Source organism: Acanthochromis polyacanthus, chromosome 11, assembly GCF_021347895.1.
Source record: "Acanthochromis polyacanthus isolate Apoly-LR-REF ecotype Palm Island chromosome 11, KAUST_Apoly_ChrSc, whole genome shotgun sequence".
Classification (NCBI taxonomy): Eukaryota; Metazoa; Chordata; class Actinopteri; family Pomacentridae; genus Acanthochromis; species Acanthochromis polyacanthus.
Genome location: NC_067123.1, coordinates 2,853,039 through 2,868,597, shown reverse-complemented (window position 1 = coordinate 2,868,597; position 15,559 = coordinate 2,853,039). Strand labels below are relative to the sequence as shown.

Sequence of the window (15,559 nt, the reverse complement as noted above, 5' to 3'; positions counted from 1 at the left end):
TCTGGTAGTTCCTTCTGTCAGGATATGAGAGTCACGCTAACGTCACGCTAACATCACGCTAACGCCACACTAACGTCATGCTGGTCTGTTGTCGTGGTCCATTTTCTGTCAACCTGATCTGATCTGAGACCAGTTTACTACCAAACTACTACAGTAACGCAGTACATTCATATGAAACTACTGCAAAACAACACAGTTAACGAGCTTGTAACTGCACTGTTGTTGATTTTTGTGTTTTTTAAACACAAAAAACTAAATAACCAAGTAAACAAGCTAAAATATGTTCTCTCAAATAACTCTCATCACAATTCCATTCAGTGCTGAAAATAACATGTACAGTTTCCATCCTTTTGTCGGGGAACTAAAGTCCCTCTGTAGCATGATGCTGCCGCCACCGTGCTCCACTGTAGTGATGGAGTTCTGCCCAAACAGTTCATCTGATAGAAGAACTCGTAGGCGGGTCCGGAGCAGTAAAACCATTTGTAATGCAGTTAAAAGATGCTGATTGTGATGTTTGGGGTCAGATCAGGACGTTCTGGTTGTCGAGGATTAAGGAGGCAACATTCAGAGCTTCACACTTTGACTCTTCTTCACTTCCAGACAGCAGATCTGAGCGTGTGCAGGTTTGTGGTGACGATGAGTTGAACAGAACTGGGTCAGTGAAGGCAGCGTTAGCGGCAACAAGGTAGAATCTGACTTCAAAGCCGCTCTGTGTTGTCGGAGGAGACGAGCTGTCTGGTCGGCTGTCATGTCACATCAGCCTCGATGGAGAAAACTCCTCCACGCTCTTCACCGTCTCCTTCCTCAGCCTCCAGCTCCTCCTACCTGCTCCTGGGCTGTCAGCAGCAGGCAGCGAGTGTCGGCATGTCGGTGTTTACTGGAGGCCTCATGGGGGAGTCTGGGGGCTGTTTGGGGGGTCAGACCATCTGCTGGGACAGCTGGGGGAATATGAGGGTGGATTTAGGGAATGATCTGCCCCGGCCTTAAAGGATTCAGAGGATTCTTTACTTAAAAGGCACATTGGGGGATTTGGAGTTTTATTGATCACCAGCAGAGGCTCTTTACTGACTGGAAGAAGAGTTTCTAGACAAACTGGGAGAAAAACAGGGCTCAGTAAAATTAGAAAACACATTTAAAGTCTCAACTGCATCTATTGTTTTGCTGCATTTAGACTTTTTAATCTTTTATTGTTAAATACTAAGAGGATTTCGTGCATCATGTCTTGTACCAGAACCATTTGCACATTAATTTACACTTTAGTTTCCTTATTTTTCTTAAGTCTAACATGTGAGCCCGTTAAAAGTCTTCTATACATTCTATAGAGTCCTTTAATGGAGCCGTTCCAACCACTAAACTCATGGATAATCTAATTTTAAGTTGGTTTGATGTAACAGACCTGCATCGGTTCTGTGTACCTTAAACTGAAATTCCTGCGTTAGTTGATTTAAAGCCATAATGAGGTTGATGTACCTTAATGGAATTAGCTCGATAACTTCATGTTTCTTCAGGTCTCCTCTTCCATCTGACTGTAATCATTTAACTCAATAAAGTTTCTGGATTGAAGATAACTTCATTACTCAAAAGGACACATGCAAACTGTTGTGTCGGTGATTATTATTATATTTGGAACAAATCTGAAAAAACAAGACAAAGTTAGAAACAAGAAGACTGCAGTGATCTGCTCTCATCTTGTTTCTAACTTTCTCTTGTGTTTTTCCTTTGCTTCTTGTTTGTTTTCCTCCTCCTCCTCTTCTTCTTCATCTTCTCCACATCAGCACTTTCCTCTATGAATATGTAGAGGCCTGCATGGTGTTGCATTAATAGCAGTGTTCTGGGTCACCCCTCCCTCTGCAGTGAGGCGAGAAACAGAAATGAGTTCATTAATCCTGAAGCCTCCTTCAGGTCTGTGAGGAGGTTTTAACGATCAGACGGAGCTCTGTCCTGTTACCGATGGCCACGACTTGTTGACTTCCCAGTTCGACTTCCTTGTTTGACCTCGTTGGGGCGTCGACAGTTTGGTGAAGTTGGCCTTCTCGTTCTAATTTTGCTTTTTGGGTCATGAAAGGCGTCACGGCGGTCCTGAAATATCTCCTCTGTTTCTGCTTCCTGTCCCTCGGCGGCCGTCCTCGATGTGTTTGAGCTTCTCGTCCTTTGGTTCGTGGCTCCTTTCAGGTTTTTCCAACCTTAAATCTTCCGATCAGGACTGACAGGCGACCCAGTGTAACAAGCCAGATTACCCCTAAACACATACGTTGGCCTGGACCAGTTTATACCCGGGTTTACTTTGCCCTTTAGGTTTGGTTTGTAGTGAATGATAAAGTGGGAACATATCTACTGGAGGAAGCCGTCACCACCTTCAAGGACTATGTCCAATCTGTGGATGTGGCTCCCTTCAATAAGATCTAGACCAGGGGTGTCCAACATGAGGCCCGTGGACCAAAAGCGGTCCTCCAGAGGGTCCAACGTGAGGCCCGTGGGCCAAAAGCGGTCCTCCAGAGGGTCCAACGTGAGGCCCGTGGACCAAAAGCGGTCCTCCAGAGGGTCCAACGTGAGGCCCGCGGTCCAAAAGCGGTCCTCCAGAGGGTCCAACGTGAGGCCCGTGGACCAAAAGCGGTCCTCCAGAGGGTCCAACGTGAGGCCCGCGGACCAAAAGCGGTCCTCCAGAGGGTCCAACGTGAGGCCCGCGGACCAAAAGCGGTCCTCCAGAGGGTCCAACGTGAGGCCCGTGGACCAAAAGCGGTCCTCCAGAGGGTCCAACATGAGGCCCGTGGACCAAAAGTGGTCCTCCAGAGGGTCCAATCCGGCCCTCAAAGTGTAAAAATTCCAGAGAAGACTAACTGCAGATTGTACATTAGTAAAACTATAAATTTAAAATAATTTCTAGACCATGACAAGTTTTTTGGATCAGAAAGTAAAATACTAGATTGTTCTTTTGTCACTTTGTGTCTCATTTTTGTAATATTTTCTCTCGTTTTTGTTTTATTGTGTCTTTCTTTGTCTTCTTCTGTGGTTGTGATCCTCCAGTAAATCCTCCATGGTTCAGTTCCAGGTGACTAAATGTTGTGTTCCTTTGTAGACACTCTGTGATCTGGAAGTTGTAATGTGGAAATGATAAACTGAGGATGAATGTTGATGAAACTGAATTTATTTTTCTTCATAAATTTCAGGTTGTTCATGATGTTTAGTCAAAAGATAATTCCTGAAATGTGAACATTTGTGCACTAAAACAAAGGAGCCATTAGGAGTTGTGGTTATTTACAGGCTATTGTGCTGTGGTTTTACTGGCTTTACTGGTTTCACTGGAGATCAGACTGGACTGGATGTGGAACCTGGACTAAGATGAGTTGGACTCTCCTGATCTAGATCTTATAGGCAGAGAAATAATAGATGTAATCAAACTGTACAACATTAAACATCAGGAAACAATATTTAAAACAAATTTTAGGTTGAAATGTTGGCCTAAACTCTTCCCTAAGATGTTGACCAAAAATTCTTTATACATTAAAGTAGGGTATATATTGACCTAGACCAGTTTATACCCCAGGGTATATATCTGGCCTGTTGCACCGGGATCGATGCCTGTGCGGGTTTGATCATATGGAGAGTAACCATGGCAACCGACTCCCACCCAGGTGGATGTGAATAGTTCATCATTGACCTATTTCCTGTCGAGCTGCCGGGTCATGTGCTCCACTGATTCTCCTCGTTTAGCCACAGAGTCCCGCTGCTGGTCGCAGTGGAAGCTTGTTGTCGTCGACTGATTGGCAGCACGTGTGAATAATTCAGCCTCTAATGCGTCATATAGGAGCTTATTATGGCCTGGCTTCTATGAAAAGAGCTGGCAGCAGAGACTTTCTGTCCCTCTTTCATGTTGTGACCAAATGATCTCTTTGAATATTTCAGTTTTCACGCATAAATTAATGAGATTTAGGTCAATGTAGTGGAAAATATGTCAAATAATAAGATCGGGAACACTTTAGAACCAACACAGCATCTTTGTTGATGTGTTTGTTCAACTAAAACAAGTCTTTATGAGGAATGAATGAGCAGCCTTGGAGGAGGACTGAACTCTGAGGGCTTTTCTAGTCTGTAAATTTTCTGACTGATTTATTCAAACCATAACAGCTTCTGAAGTTAAAGTCAAACAGCTGAAATGAACAACTTTTTCGGTGCAGAGAAGCAGTGAAAGCAGCCGTTGATTCAGGCAGACACTCTCAGGCTTCATGACTAAATTAACTCGGTCCAGACTCTGCACCACACTTCGACCATCAAACAGCGAGAAAATATCCTGCTCAGGTTAAAAACTTCCACCCCCACCGAGGTTACGACCGTTTATTGACACAGAAATACAGATTTCAGTTTGCTGCTGCTCATGTGACGCTCACAGAAACCCACAAAACGGCATCTAAGGAGGACGAACGGAATGAAAAGGACTGAATCTGTCCGGTCTTTAGATGTGATGGGACTTTATGAGGACTTCAGGGCTCCTGTGAGGCTCCGGTTGTCCGTCTTCATGTAGGTTTTAAGAAGACGTGACTCACAAAAGCCCATTCAGGCCGGATTAATGTTACAGGACACTGCTAATAAAATATTTCTCCTCCTCATAAAAGTTGTCCTTTAGCTCGGGTAAGTCACCAGAGACATGTGACTTCCATGTATTTCATATCATATTACTGTCATTCAGGTCAGCATTTAGTTGTAATTTCATTCATGTGCTTGAAAAACAGCAGAAAGTCTCCTTCTTAACAGTGATCAGGATATTGTTTAATAAGATATCAGGCCAACGAAAGCTGCTCTTTGTCTGCTGTTGCTGCAGTATAAAAAAGCTTGACATTAAAACACTACGATTAATGAAAAACGGCAGAAAATAAAGGCTAGAAATAACCAGGGTGAATGTTTAATAAATAATGTAATCCTCTAAACTTTCATTTTCTTGGCATTTTCTGCTTTGGTCACATTTTTATTCACTGTAAACTAGGGCTGGACCTGAATATCCCGAATATCCGAATATTCGGTAACTGGATATTAATTTTGGTATCCAAATATTCGCCTGCCCGCGAAAATTTTTGTGTTTGTTACCACCACCCAAATGGCCGGGTTGCTGCCGACTCTGACGTCACGCTTCACTTCGTTGCATAAACACAAGACAAGATGCTGAAGACCTCCACTGTTTGGGAATTCTTCAGTTTAACTGAAGACAAAACGAAGGCAAAATTTGGACCCGGGAGACCAGAGGAACGGATCCGAATACTCGACCGTCGGATGTTACGGGGCGGAACGAATATTCGGAGATTTTCGTCTTTAATAGGGCCCAAATATTCGGCGGCCAGAAACCACTATTTGGGCCAGCCCTACTGTAAACTTATCTTTGCTCACTGGTGACCAATGTTTATTCTATGTGGACTCTTTTTTCCACAAAAATAAAAGGAAAATGAAAGTGAAATAAAAGAGATTTAATTTAAACACATACAACAGGAGCTCCCATGGCTGATAAATAATGGAAATAAATGGTGAATCCTCATGGATATAAACATATTTAATCAGTTTATTCTGTTCATCATCAGTAGAAGATGTTTCACCATGCTGAATGGATCTCCAACAACCTTCTCCTCTGTTTCTGAGCCATGCAGCATTTTATTCTCTGTCTAAAAAGATGACTCCAATTTCATCCAAAACTTCTCCAAACCTATTTTTGAATCATCCAAAACACCTCAAAAACTGTCCAGAATAACTAATAACGTGTAAAATAACGTAAAAACTTGTCCAAAGTCATATGAAGTTGTACAAAATTGACTGAAATTTTGTGTACAGTAACAAAAAGTGTCCAAAATGACTAAAAACTTGTCCAAACCTCTTTAAGAATGGTCCAAAATAACTTGAAAACTCTGCACAATTAGTTGAAACCAGTTCAAAAGGACTAAAATTTAGTTTAAAGTCAAATATAGTCAAAATTGGTCTAAACTAATCAAAAAAGACCCAGAATGGTTCAAAACTTGTCCGAAATTACTTAAACTTAATCTAAATGCCTAAAATTTTGCACACAATTCTTTTCAATTTGACTCAAGTTTCTGAACAAGTTTTTATTTATCCAGTAGCTTTGATTTTCCTCTCTGTCTTTCTTATCGTCTCCTCTTGTTGTTTTGTGTCACATTTGTGTCCCATTTGTCCTTTTTGTCATTTTTTGTAATTTGGTTCGCCTTATGACAATTTTTGTTGTTTTATGTCTCTTTGTGCTCAATTTGTCTCCTCATACTGTAAATGTTTTTCTGTCTCCATGTTTGCTCTCCAGACTTTTCCTCTCTACTCTGTTCATAGAGGTCTAGATGTTGGTGTTCATAGAGGTCTAGATGTTGGCGTTCATGGAGGTCTAGATGTTGGTGTTCATAGAGGTCTAGATGTTGGCGTTCATGGAGGTCTAGATGTTGGTGTTCACAGAGGTCTAGATGTTGGTGTTCATAGAGGTCTAGATGTTGGTGTTCATAGAGGTCTAGATGTTGGTGTTCACAGTAGGGCTGCAACTAACGACGCGTCGATGAATCGTCTGAGCACGATACGTCATCAAAAGCAGAAGTGAACGCGCAATGCAACAAAAATCTCCGTCCAACCGGAGCGCGGTTGCATTGCACGTTCACTTCTGCTTTTGATGACGTATCGTGCTCAGATGATTCGTCGACGCGTCATTAGTTGCAGCCCTAGTTCACAGAGGTCTATATGTTCATAGAGGTCTAGATGTTCATAGATGTTTATAGAGGTCTAGATGTTTACAGAGGTCTAGATGTTGGTGTTCATAGAGGTCTAGATGTTCATAGAGGTCTAGGTGTTCATAGAGGTCTAGATGTTCATAGAGGTCTAGATGTTCATAGAGGTCTAGTTGTTGGTGTTCATAGAGGTCTAGATGTTCATAGAGGTCTAGATGTTCATAGAGGTCTAGATGTTGGTGTTCATAGAGGTCTAGATGTTCATAGAGGTCTAGATGTTCATAGAGGTCTAGATGTTGGTGTTCACAGAGGCCTAGATGTTCATAGAGGTCTAGATGTTGGTGTTCACAGAGGTCTAGATGTTGGTGTTCATAGAGGTCTAGGTGTTCATAGAGGTCTAGGTGTTCATAGAGGTCTAGATGTTCACAGAGGTCTAGATGTTGGTGTTCATAGAGGTCTAGATGTTCATAGAGGTCTAGGTGTTCATAGAGGTCTAGATGTTCATAGAGGTCTAGGTGTTCATAGAGGTCTAGATGTTGGTGTTCATAGAGGTCTAGATGTTGGTGTTCACAGAGGTCTAGATGTTGGTGTTCACAGAGGCCTAGATATTCATAGAGGTCTAGATGTTGGTGTTCATAGAGGTCTAGACGTTGGTGTTTATAGAGGTCTAGATGTTGGTGTTCATAGAGGTCTAGATGTTCATAGAGGTCTAGATGTTGGATATCATCACGTAACTCGATCGCGTTCCTTGACGGAGTAATAAAGACAATTTTAAAGTTTGATTTGATTGTTTTTTACGATGCAGCTGCACTGACCTCATGATTCATGCAAAGAACCATTGAAAAGTTGAAAATCAAAACATTAATTTCTGTGTTTACAGTTTGTAGCTCTGATAAATGATGTGATTTAAAAGGTTTTTTTGAACCTGCCTGCATGTTTTGACATTTAGTAGGTCAGCAGTTTGATTGGAGGGGTTTTTCCAACAGAAGCAGTGACTGTTCATGGGTTTATGGAGACAAAGTGACTTTGGGTTGGTTAATCTCCGGGACTTTCTGTCAGAGCTTCCTTTAAACCTCCTGGCTGCTCTCAGAGTTTCAGCTGCTGACCCTGAAACGGCATCAAAAGGCGTCTTTGTGGATCCAAATGTTACACGTGCTGCCTTAAAGTCCACTTCAGAGCAACACAAATGGATTCCTTTAAAATGGTTTCATTCTCCACAGCAGCCTCTCAGTCCTACTGTAGAGGAACTCAAAGGAAAACTGTTTTCATCTCTGCCAGCCTCATGTTTCTGTTGATGTCTGAACCAGGATGAGTTTAATAGCAGCTTCCAGTCTGTTGATCGGCCCTGAAGTGTAACAAATGTTGCTGCTGCATAAAGACGACTGATAACATCCAGCCGTTCCTCCTTATTGATAATTGATCTGATGCTTCAGCTGATCAGATTGTATCTCAGAAACATGTGATCGTTCTGGAGGATGAACCAGAGTGCAGAACTTCTGAACCCATATCAGGATCATTCCAGACCTGCAGGACGTTTTACATCAATAATCCACGTATTAAACCCTAAAACATCAGCAGTGTGTAAATGTTCTTGTCCTGAGACCAAATCTATAAAAACTAGGAGAAAATAATGTTTAAAATATTTTAAATACCAAATAAGTCTGGAGTTTTTCTCTTGTCCTCCCTCCTGATGATCAAACTGGATCTCTGATAAAACAGTTAGAATCTAATTTAAATCTACTTTTTATGGTTTTATTTTTTTATTCATGTCTCTGTAATTGTGGGAACATTTTTTAATCAACATAATATTTTAAATAGTTATTATTCATGGAAGGTGTCCCACAACATGGTAGCACAACCTGTAGATGTTTTTGTTCCTTTCTGTTTCATTTCTGTCATCTTCTGTCTTGTTTTTGTCTTTTTGTCTTATTTTTGTCGTTTTGTCTTGTTTTTGTTGTTTTCTGTCTCGTTATTTGTATTTTTGTCTTGTTTTTGTTGTATTTTGTCTCATTTCTGTCATTTTGTGTCTTTTTGTCATTTTATGTCTTGTTTTTGTCGTTTCCATCCTCCAACAGTGTTCCTACAGAATGTGTAGATCAAAGCTATGTCCTCTCTTCTATTTTCCATCTTTTCATCCATTGTCAGCCTTGATTGAATGTCTCTCTCTACCTCATATTATCAGGATCAGACTCATTCTTTGGACTGTTTTCCATCAGTGGTCAGCAGTAACAGCTAGCTAAATATCTAGCTTCTACTGCTGAGAAAAAGATCACATTAGCATGGATTAGAGTAGGGTTAGCAACAACACAGAAACATGGAATAAAATGAGACAATCAATACCTATTATTGATCAATGTGGAGCAGAAAGGTTAGTTTTTCAGACATTTTGAACCCAAACGTCCTCCAGATCTGAAATGATCATCATTTATATTTGAATTCTAAAAATAAAAGTTTGAATTAATCTCATATCTCGACCTACTTCAGATCAGTTCTGTTTCTGCGGTTTGTTCTGAGAATAAACCAGAGCCAAGGACACTGTTGTGATATTTAAACTTTTCACACTCGATGATTCAGTCCATATTTACGACTGCAGCGTCTACGTCTTGACCCGTATTTACTCCATTGATAGACGTCAGCGTTCTCCTGTGTTGTGACTCATGTTTCCCAGAATGCCTCGGTGGAGAGCAGCTGGTTGATGGAGACCTGCTGTTATAATGGATGAGTCTCCATCCTGAAGGAGGATCTGAAACGTCACAGAGGACTCGGCTGGTCTGGTCGCCCCTGCGTGGGGCTGCTGATGCTGTTGTTGCCCCGGCGATGGTTGCCAGGCAGCAGCTAATTAAGATTTCAGGGGCAAAACTGTATGATTGTGTTGATGACGAGGTGTCAAGTTCAGACGAGAAGATGGAAAGAAAGGCTCTGATCCGACTGTTCATTCAGTATAGGACCCGTTAGCTTAGCTTAGCTTAGCATGATGCCTGGTTCTGTTCAACAGAAACGACGTTATTCTACCAGCAGCTCTGAAGCATTTTTAGCATGTCCACATGGTGTTCTTCTTTTCTCTGAGTGTTTCTGAAGCAGAATTCAAAAATGAAACTTTCCTAGAACTTTGAACATGAAGTCATGGAAGAATTCAGGCCAGAGTGACTCATTTCTGGCTGTAAATGTGATTCTGAGCGGCGCCTGTTCACGCTCTATCATCAACAAACATTCATCTTTACATCAGTTCTTCAGACGGATCTATAACTAGAACCGTCTTTACGATGTCCTCGTACGCTGCTGTAGACTAAAATTCATTTTTCATGATGTGTGAACACAGGAAACTGGAGACTTGGAGGTGTTCATAGAGGTCTAGATGTTCATAGAGGTTTAGATGTTGGTGTTCATAGAGGTCTAGGTGTTCATAGAGGTCTAGGTGTTCATAGAGGTCTAGGTGTTCATAGAGGTGTAGATGTTGGTGTTCATAGAGGTCTAGGTGTTCATAGAGGTGTAGATGTTGGTGTTCATAGAGGTCTAGGTGTTCATAGAGGTCTAGGTGTTCATAGAGGTCTAGGTGTTCACAGAGGTCTAGATGTTGGTGTTCATAGAGGTCTAGATGTTGGTGTTCATAGAGGTCTAGATGTTGGTGTTCATAGAGTTCTACATGTTGGTGTTCATAGAGGTCTAGATGTTGGTGTTCATAGAGGTCTAGATGTTCATAGAGGTGTAGATGTTGGTGTTCATAGAGGTCTAGATGTTCACAGAGGTCTAGATGTTGGTGTTCATAGAGGTCTAGATGTTGGTGTTCATAGAGGTCTAGATGTTGGTGTTCATAGAGTTCTACATGTTGGTGTTCTTAGGGGTCTAGATGTTGGTTTTAGATGAGCAGAGCTGCTTCATGTTGATTTTTACCAACATCTGATCCTTTATTTCCTTAATGAATCGTCCCAAACATATTTAAAATGAACTAAACAGAGCTGGTTAATAACACTCAGATCACTCAGAGTTTCCTAGGGTTGGTTAGGATGTTATTTTTGGCTGATAAGATGCAGTTTTGAGTGAGAATCTGGACATGATTCAGGCGTTTTGTCTCAGAAGTTTGTTCTGAAGAGGAAAAGTCAAACTTCTGTTCTACTACAGCCCTGAAGGGACAAACTGTTCCGCCGCTAGAATAAAGACCTGTCTTAGAGACGTCTGGTGCTACCGCTGGTTCCTGTGGGTTCAGGTCAGAAGGTGGTTAGAGGATGATTGTTGGTGGGATTCAGACCACAGACCATCAGGCTTTAGTCCCAAACATCCACCCAGAGCTGCTTCCTGAGAGGTTTGACTGCACAGAAACAACATAAAGCTGCTGCTGGTGTGTTTCAAGGAGATCATTTCCTCCATCTCCAGAGCCTGAAGCAGACGTCAGGTCATCTGGAGTGTTAGATTCAGTTGTTGATGCTGTTGTTGTTGTTGTGGAGAGGACAGTTAAACTCCTACAGCCAGAATAGAATCAGAGTCTAGTCTTTAAACTGGGCTGATCCGTGCTGAGCTGCCTGTTTTCATGGTCTCGGTTCTCCGGTTTCCTCTGGCAGCAGCAGGAATCTCCACATCGCTGCACCGCCGGCATCCTCGCTGCTGCCAGAGCTTTTCTCAACGCGCTGCAGCGGCGTCCGGTTTCACTGGAGCTGCTCTGGGATCAGCGCCGCTCGCTGGAAAACCCGGCGGAGGTCAGTGGGTTTGTGTGTCGGGTTCTGGCCCCGCTCAGCTGCTCCAGGGTTCATCAGGGGCCACACCTGCTGCACAGCCTCCGGATCAGCAGCTCAGGAGGCTGCTTTCACATTCTTCATCCACCAAAACAGGAAGTAAGGCAGCAGCTGAAGGTCGGAGACGGTTTCCTCCACAGAGCCGTCAGATGGTGGAAATTCAGCTGGAGGATCAGATTTTTAACACCACAGACTGAAAACATAAACTAAATTATACAGAACTCACAGTCTGCAGGTTAGTTTTAGAATCTGCCACATTAACACTTTATCATTTTTTGTCTTTAATATACATATTTTGTCTTTCAAGTAATGACAAACAACACCGTAAAGATAATAAATGTCAAATAATGATTTTTTTAAACAGATGTCAGTGCAGTGAAACGCTGTCATTTTACAGTCAAATGTACGAGGACAAATTACTGTTTTTTACTTTTTATTTTTTACAGTGTTGTAGGTCAAGCTCCTCCTTTGTAGATTTAACTTTCTTTTCGTACTGTAGTTTCTCACTTTCCAGGTCCGTCAATCTGTACCGCAGTTCATTAATTTCAAGAATCAAATCCTCGCTGTGCCTGAATCTGTCGTCAAAGTCCAGCCTGTCCTTCTCCATGCCATTCAGCTTCAGCTTGAGATTGGACACCTCAGACATCAGCTCGATCTTCTGGTTCTCCAGTCCACTTCTGCACAACAATTTCTGCATTTTACCCTTAATAATTAGTGAGATCTTGATTTCAATGTGTGAAAAAACCTGGGGAAAATGGGTCGATGCGCAGGGTGAAATACCTTTAAAAATATCAATATTTTATTCTATAAACTTGTCAGATAATGGAGCAGAAGGAGGTGATGATTTCAGATGCATGGTTCCAGAAAAGCAGTTGCTGTTTTTGTTTTTTTTTTGTTTTTTTTCCACTTTAATAGTTAGACACTCATTTTTAGCTGTACTTTTGACCGTATTCTTATTTCATGAAGCTTTTGGTTTTAAAAATAGATAAATACACTGATAATGTTCCAATTAATTACATTTAACATGCTTGTAGTTGAGATGAATTTAATGTTAATCTGTAATTCCTGCAGAGCTTCCAGTGAATTCATGCTGTTTCTGTTTATTCACAACGTCTCTGGGAGCTTTCAGGTGCTTCTTCTGATGCTTTTACCCGATTGGACCGACTCCCAGCTCGGTTGCATAATAACTAAAATGACGTAACGATGAGTTCATGCACCTGTGATCTGCAGCCATGATTTAGGAGAAGAGGGAAAAACGAAACATCGAGGATCGCTGCTGGACGATGGAGCTGATCGGTTATTAGATGCTCTGTAGATATGGTTCTGGTTCTGGTTCTGGTTCTGGAGCTTCAGGGTTCAAACCAAGTGTCAAAGGAAAGAACAAGACTATAGTCAGAAGAGAGGGTTAAGGATCTCTGTCTGGTTCTGGTTCTGGAGGATTAGGGCTCTCTGTCTTGGCCAATCAGGCGACGGTTGATGGAGAACTTCAATGTTCCAGAGATGTGAAAATAAATGTCATCATTACAGAACTTCACGCTGGTAATAACACTGGAACCGTCTGTTTTTTTGTCTTCCAGCATCAGAAAAGTTCCGTTCCCGGTGAAGGTTTGTCGTTCGGCTCTGCAGCTCCACATGAGAGGAAAACCGAAGAGCGTCACCGTGGAAACCAGAGCCGGTCAGACCGTCGCCGACTTCAAGAAGAGTCGAGACGGATTCATCCTGCTGGTTCCTGCCAACTAACGAAGCTCCTCCACACCTGAAGAAACACCTAAAGACTGAGACTCTGGACGTGTTCTCAGGTGGACCGTCGGGTTCCTCAAAGCTCTTAAAGTCCGAATTCGGTCCCGAGCTGCAGGAGCTTCAAGTTCACCGGACGAAAACGAGACTTCTCCCTGCTTTTTCTGCAGTTTTATTAAATATTGACGATGTTTTTTGACGAGAAGATTGAACAAGTTGCACATCCCGGCAGATGATTTATTTTTGTGTTTTCTCACGTTTGTTGTTTCATGTCAGGAGCAATGAGAAGGACGGGACAGTTTAAAGAAAATAAATTATTGAAGGTTTATTACAGCGAGTCGTCTCTTAATTTCTCCACATGAAGACTTTAATTCGCCGATTAAAACTCTGATTTTCTTTGATTTTCCCTCAATGTGTTGGGGCTTCGGAGGAAAAGTGCTTAAAAGCTTAAATCAAGTGTTTAGTTTCAAAAGACCCATTATTAATCCAACAAACTCCCCTGTTCAGTGTTTAGGGAGCTTTAAATCCAATTATTGATCTGCTCACAGAACATTTCTTCCATTTTCACAACTGAAGTCTTTATTATTACAGTTTATATCTCATATTTAAAGTGTAAAATTGAGAAATCCTCCTTTAAGGCTTCAGTTAAGTGTTTCATTTCAAAAGGCTCATTATTGATCCAACGAACATCCACTATTACGTGTTTATGGAGCTTTAAATGCAGTTATTGAGCACATTTCTTCCATTTTCACCAATAAAGTCTTTATATGTTATAGTTTATATCTTGTATTTAATGTGTAAAATGGTTGGAATTCCCCTTTGAGACTTAAATCCAGTGTTTGGTTTCAAAAGATCCATTATTAATCCAACAAGCGTCCACTATTTTGTGTTTATGGAGCTTTAAATGCAGTTATTGATCACATTTCTTCCTCTGAAACTCTTCTCATCTCAGTTTTAATTCAGTGGTTTCTTACAGCGGTTCTCTGAAAGCTGTGCTGCTGGTTTGTAATTAGCATAATGTGGAAGCAGAACGTCCTGAATCATCGCTGCATAATTTACTCCACACTCAGCAAAACCTAATTTAACTCCGAGGCTGTGAAAGTGTTGTCGGCTCTGTTGTGTTTCTGTGCAGAACATTCACACCTGAGGGTCGATTGTTCAATCAACACCTGAACAACAGCTCACAGCTTTTAATCAGCTGCATGAATCACCTCTGAATGTATGAGTGTAAATGTGAATATCGGTGTACATGTAGGTCTGATATGTCCACTTGTATTTATAGATACTTCCCCAACAGCACAGAGAAAATCTAAACCTGTAAATGCAGAGTTTTTGTCCACTTGTTGGCAGCAGTTATGATCCAAAACATCATTTTTTAATTAAAATGATCGTATGAACCTCTCAGCAAACTCATCCAGCAGCATTACTGTTAGACAGACAGACAGAAATCAACAGATTTTTCTCATATGCATCGTATATTGTACAAATAAGTCAAAGGAAAGAGACATACATTGTAGAATTGTAGTAATTGTGGGCTGACTGATTTACTGATTATCAGTATTTTAGTATTTTTTTCACCAAAAAATCTTTGTGTTCATTTTCGTGAATGTCTCAAGTGTAACAGAACTTTTGCAAAGCCCAGTAAACTGAATATATTTGGGTTTGACATTTTATAAACCAAAACAAGAAATGAATTAGTGGAGAAAACAATCAACAGATTAATGGACAAAGAAAATGTGTTTTCCAACATTTATGGCTGAATTCCTCCAACATTACAAGATACATACAATTTAAATTACATTTTATTTATAGAACACCAATTACAGGTCAGACTGTCTCAAGACGCTTTATTTTATATTTTTTGTCATTTAAAATATGACAAAGTAAGAAATTTAAACCTCTTGACTAATCCAATTTATTATTTGGTTTTTAACAGACTAATGGACGATTAAAATAACTTTTTCCACTAACACTAATAAACATGAGGTCAAATAGAAGGAACAGTTTTAAATCCTGCAGTTCCACGACGACAACAATAAAGTTTGTGAACAAAAACTAAATCTGCTGCTGGATTCCATTAAAGTCCTAATAAATGATGATAAAGTGTGACACTAAAGGTTTGTAGTGCTAAAAATGTCAAAGTAAAGATATCAAGTTGAACATCTGGATGGAGGCTGATAAAAGTTGACCTTCCTTCATTTCTCTGGAGCGACTCCATGGATTTTAGGGATGCTGCTTAAAGACCTGCTCTTCTAGTCGTCTTCCTTCTAGTCGCTGTAAAAAGTCACTCCATCCTCGCCGACTTCAACACCTCTTCATGACAACTTGTTCTGCCTCCGACTTCGTGGAAACTCCAGAAATTCGGGGAAACCCGTCGAGACTCGAAGAACTCATTGG

General features: G+C 41.1%; 1 protein-coding gene across 1 annotated transcript in view; it reads left to right on the top strand.

Moving 5' to 3' along the window:
* Positions 1–13,490, top strand: part of myo1g (myosin IG) — a 64,399-nt gene extending 50,909 nt beyond the window's left edge. Inside the window, exon 22 of the mRNA XM_051955656.1 lies at positions 13,003–13,490. Coding sequence (XP_051811616.1) covers positions 13,003–13,165 — 163 coding nt within the window. The 3' untranslated portion in view covers positions 13,166–13,490. The remainder of the gene's footprint in view (positions 1–13,002) is intronic.
* Positions 13,491–15,559: the final 2,069 nt, after the last annotated feature.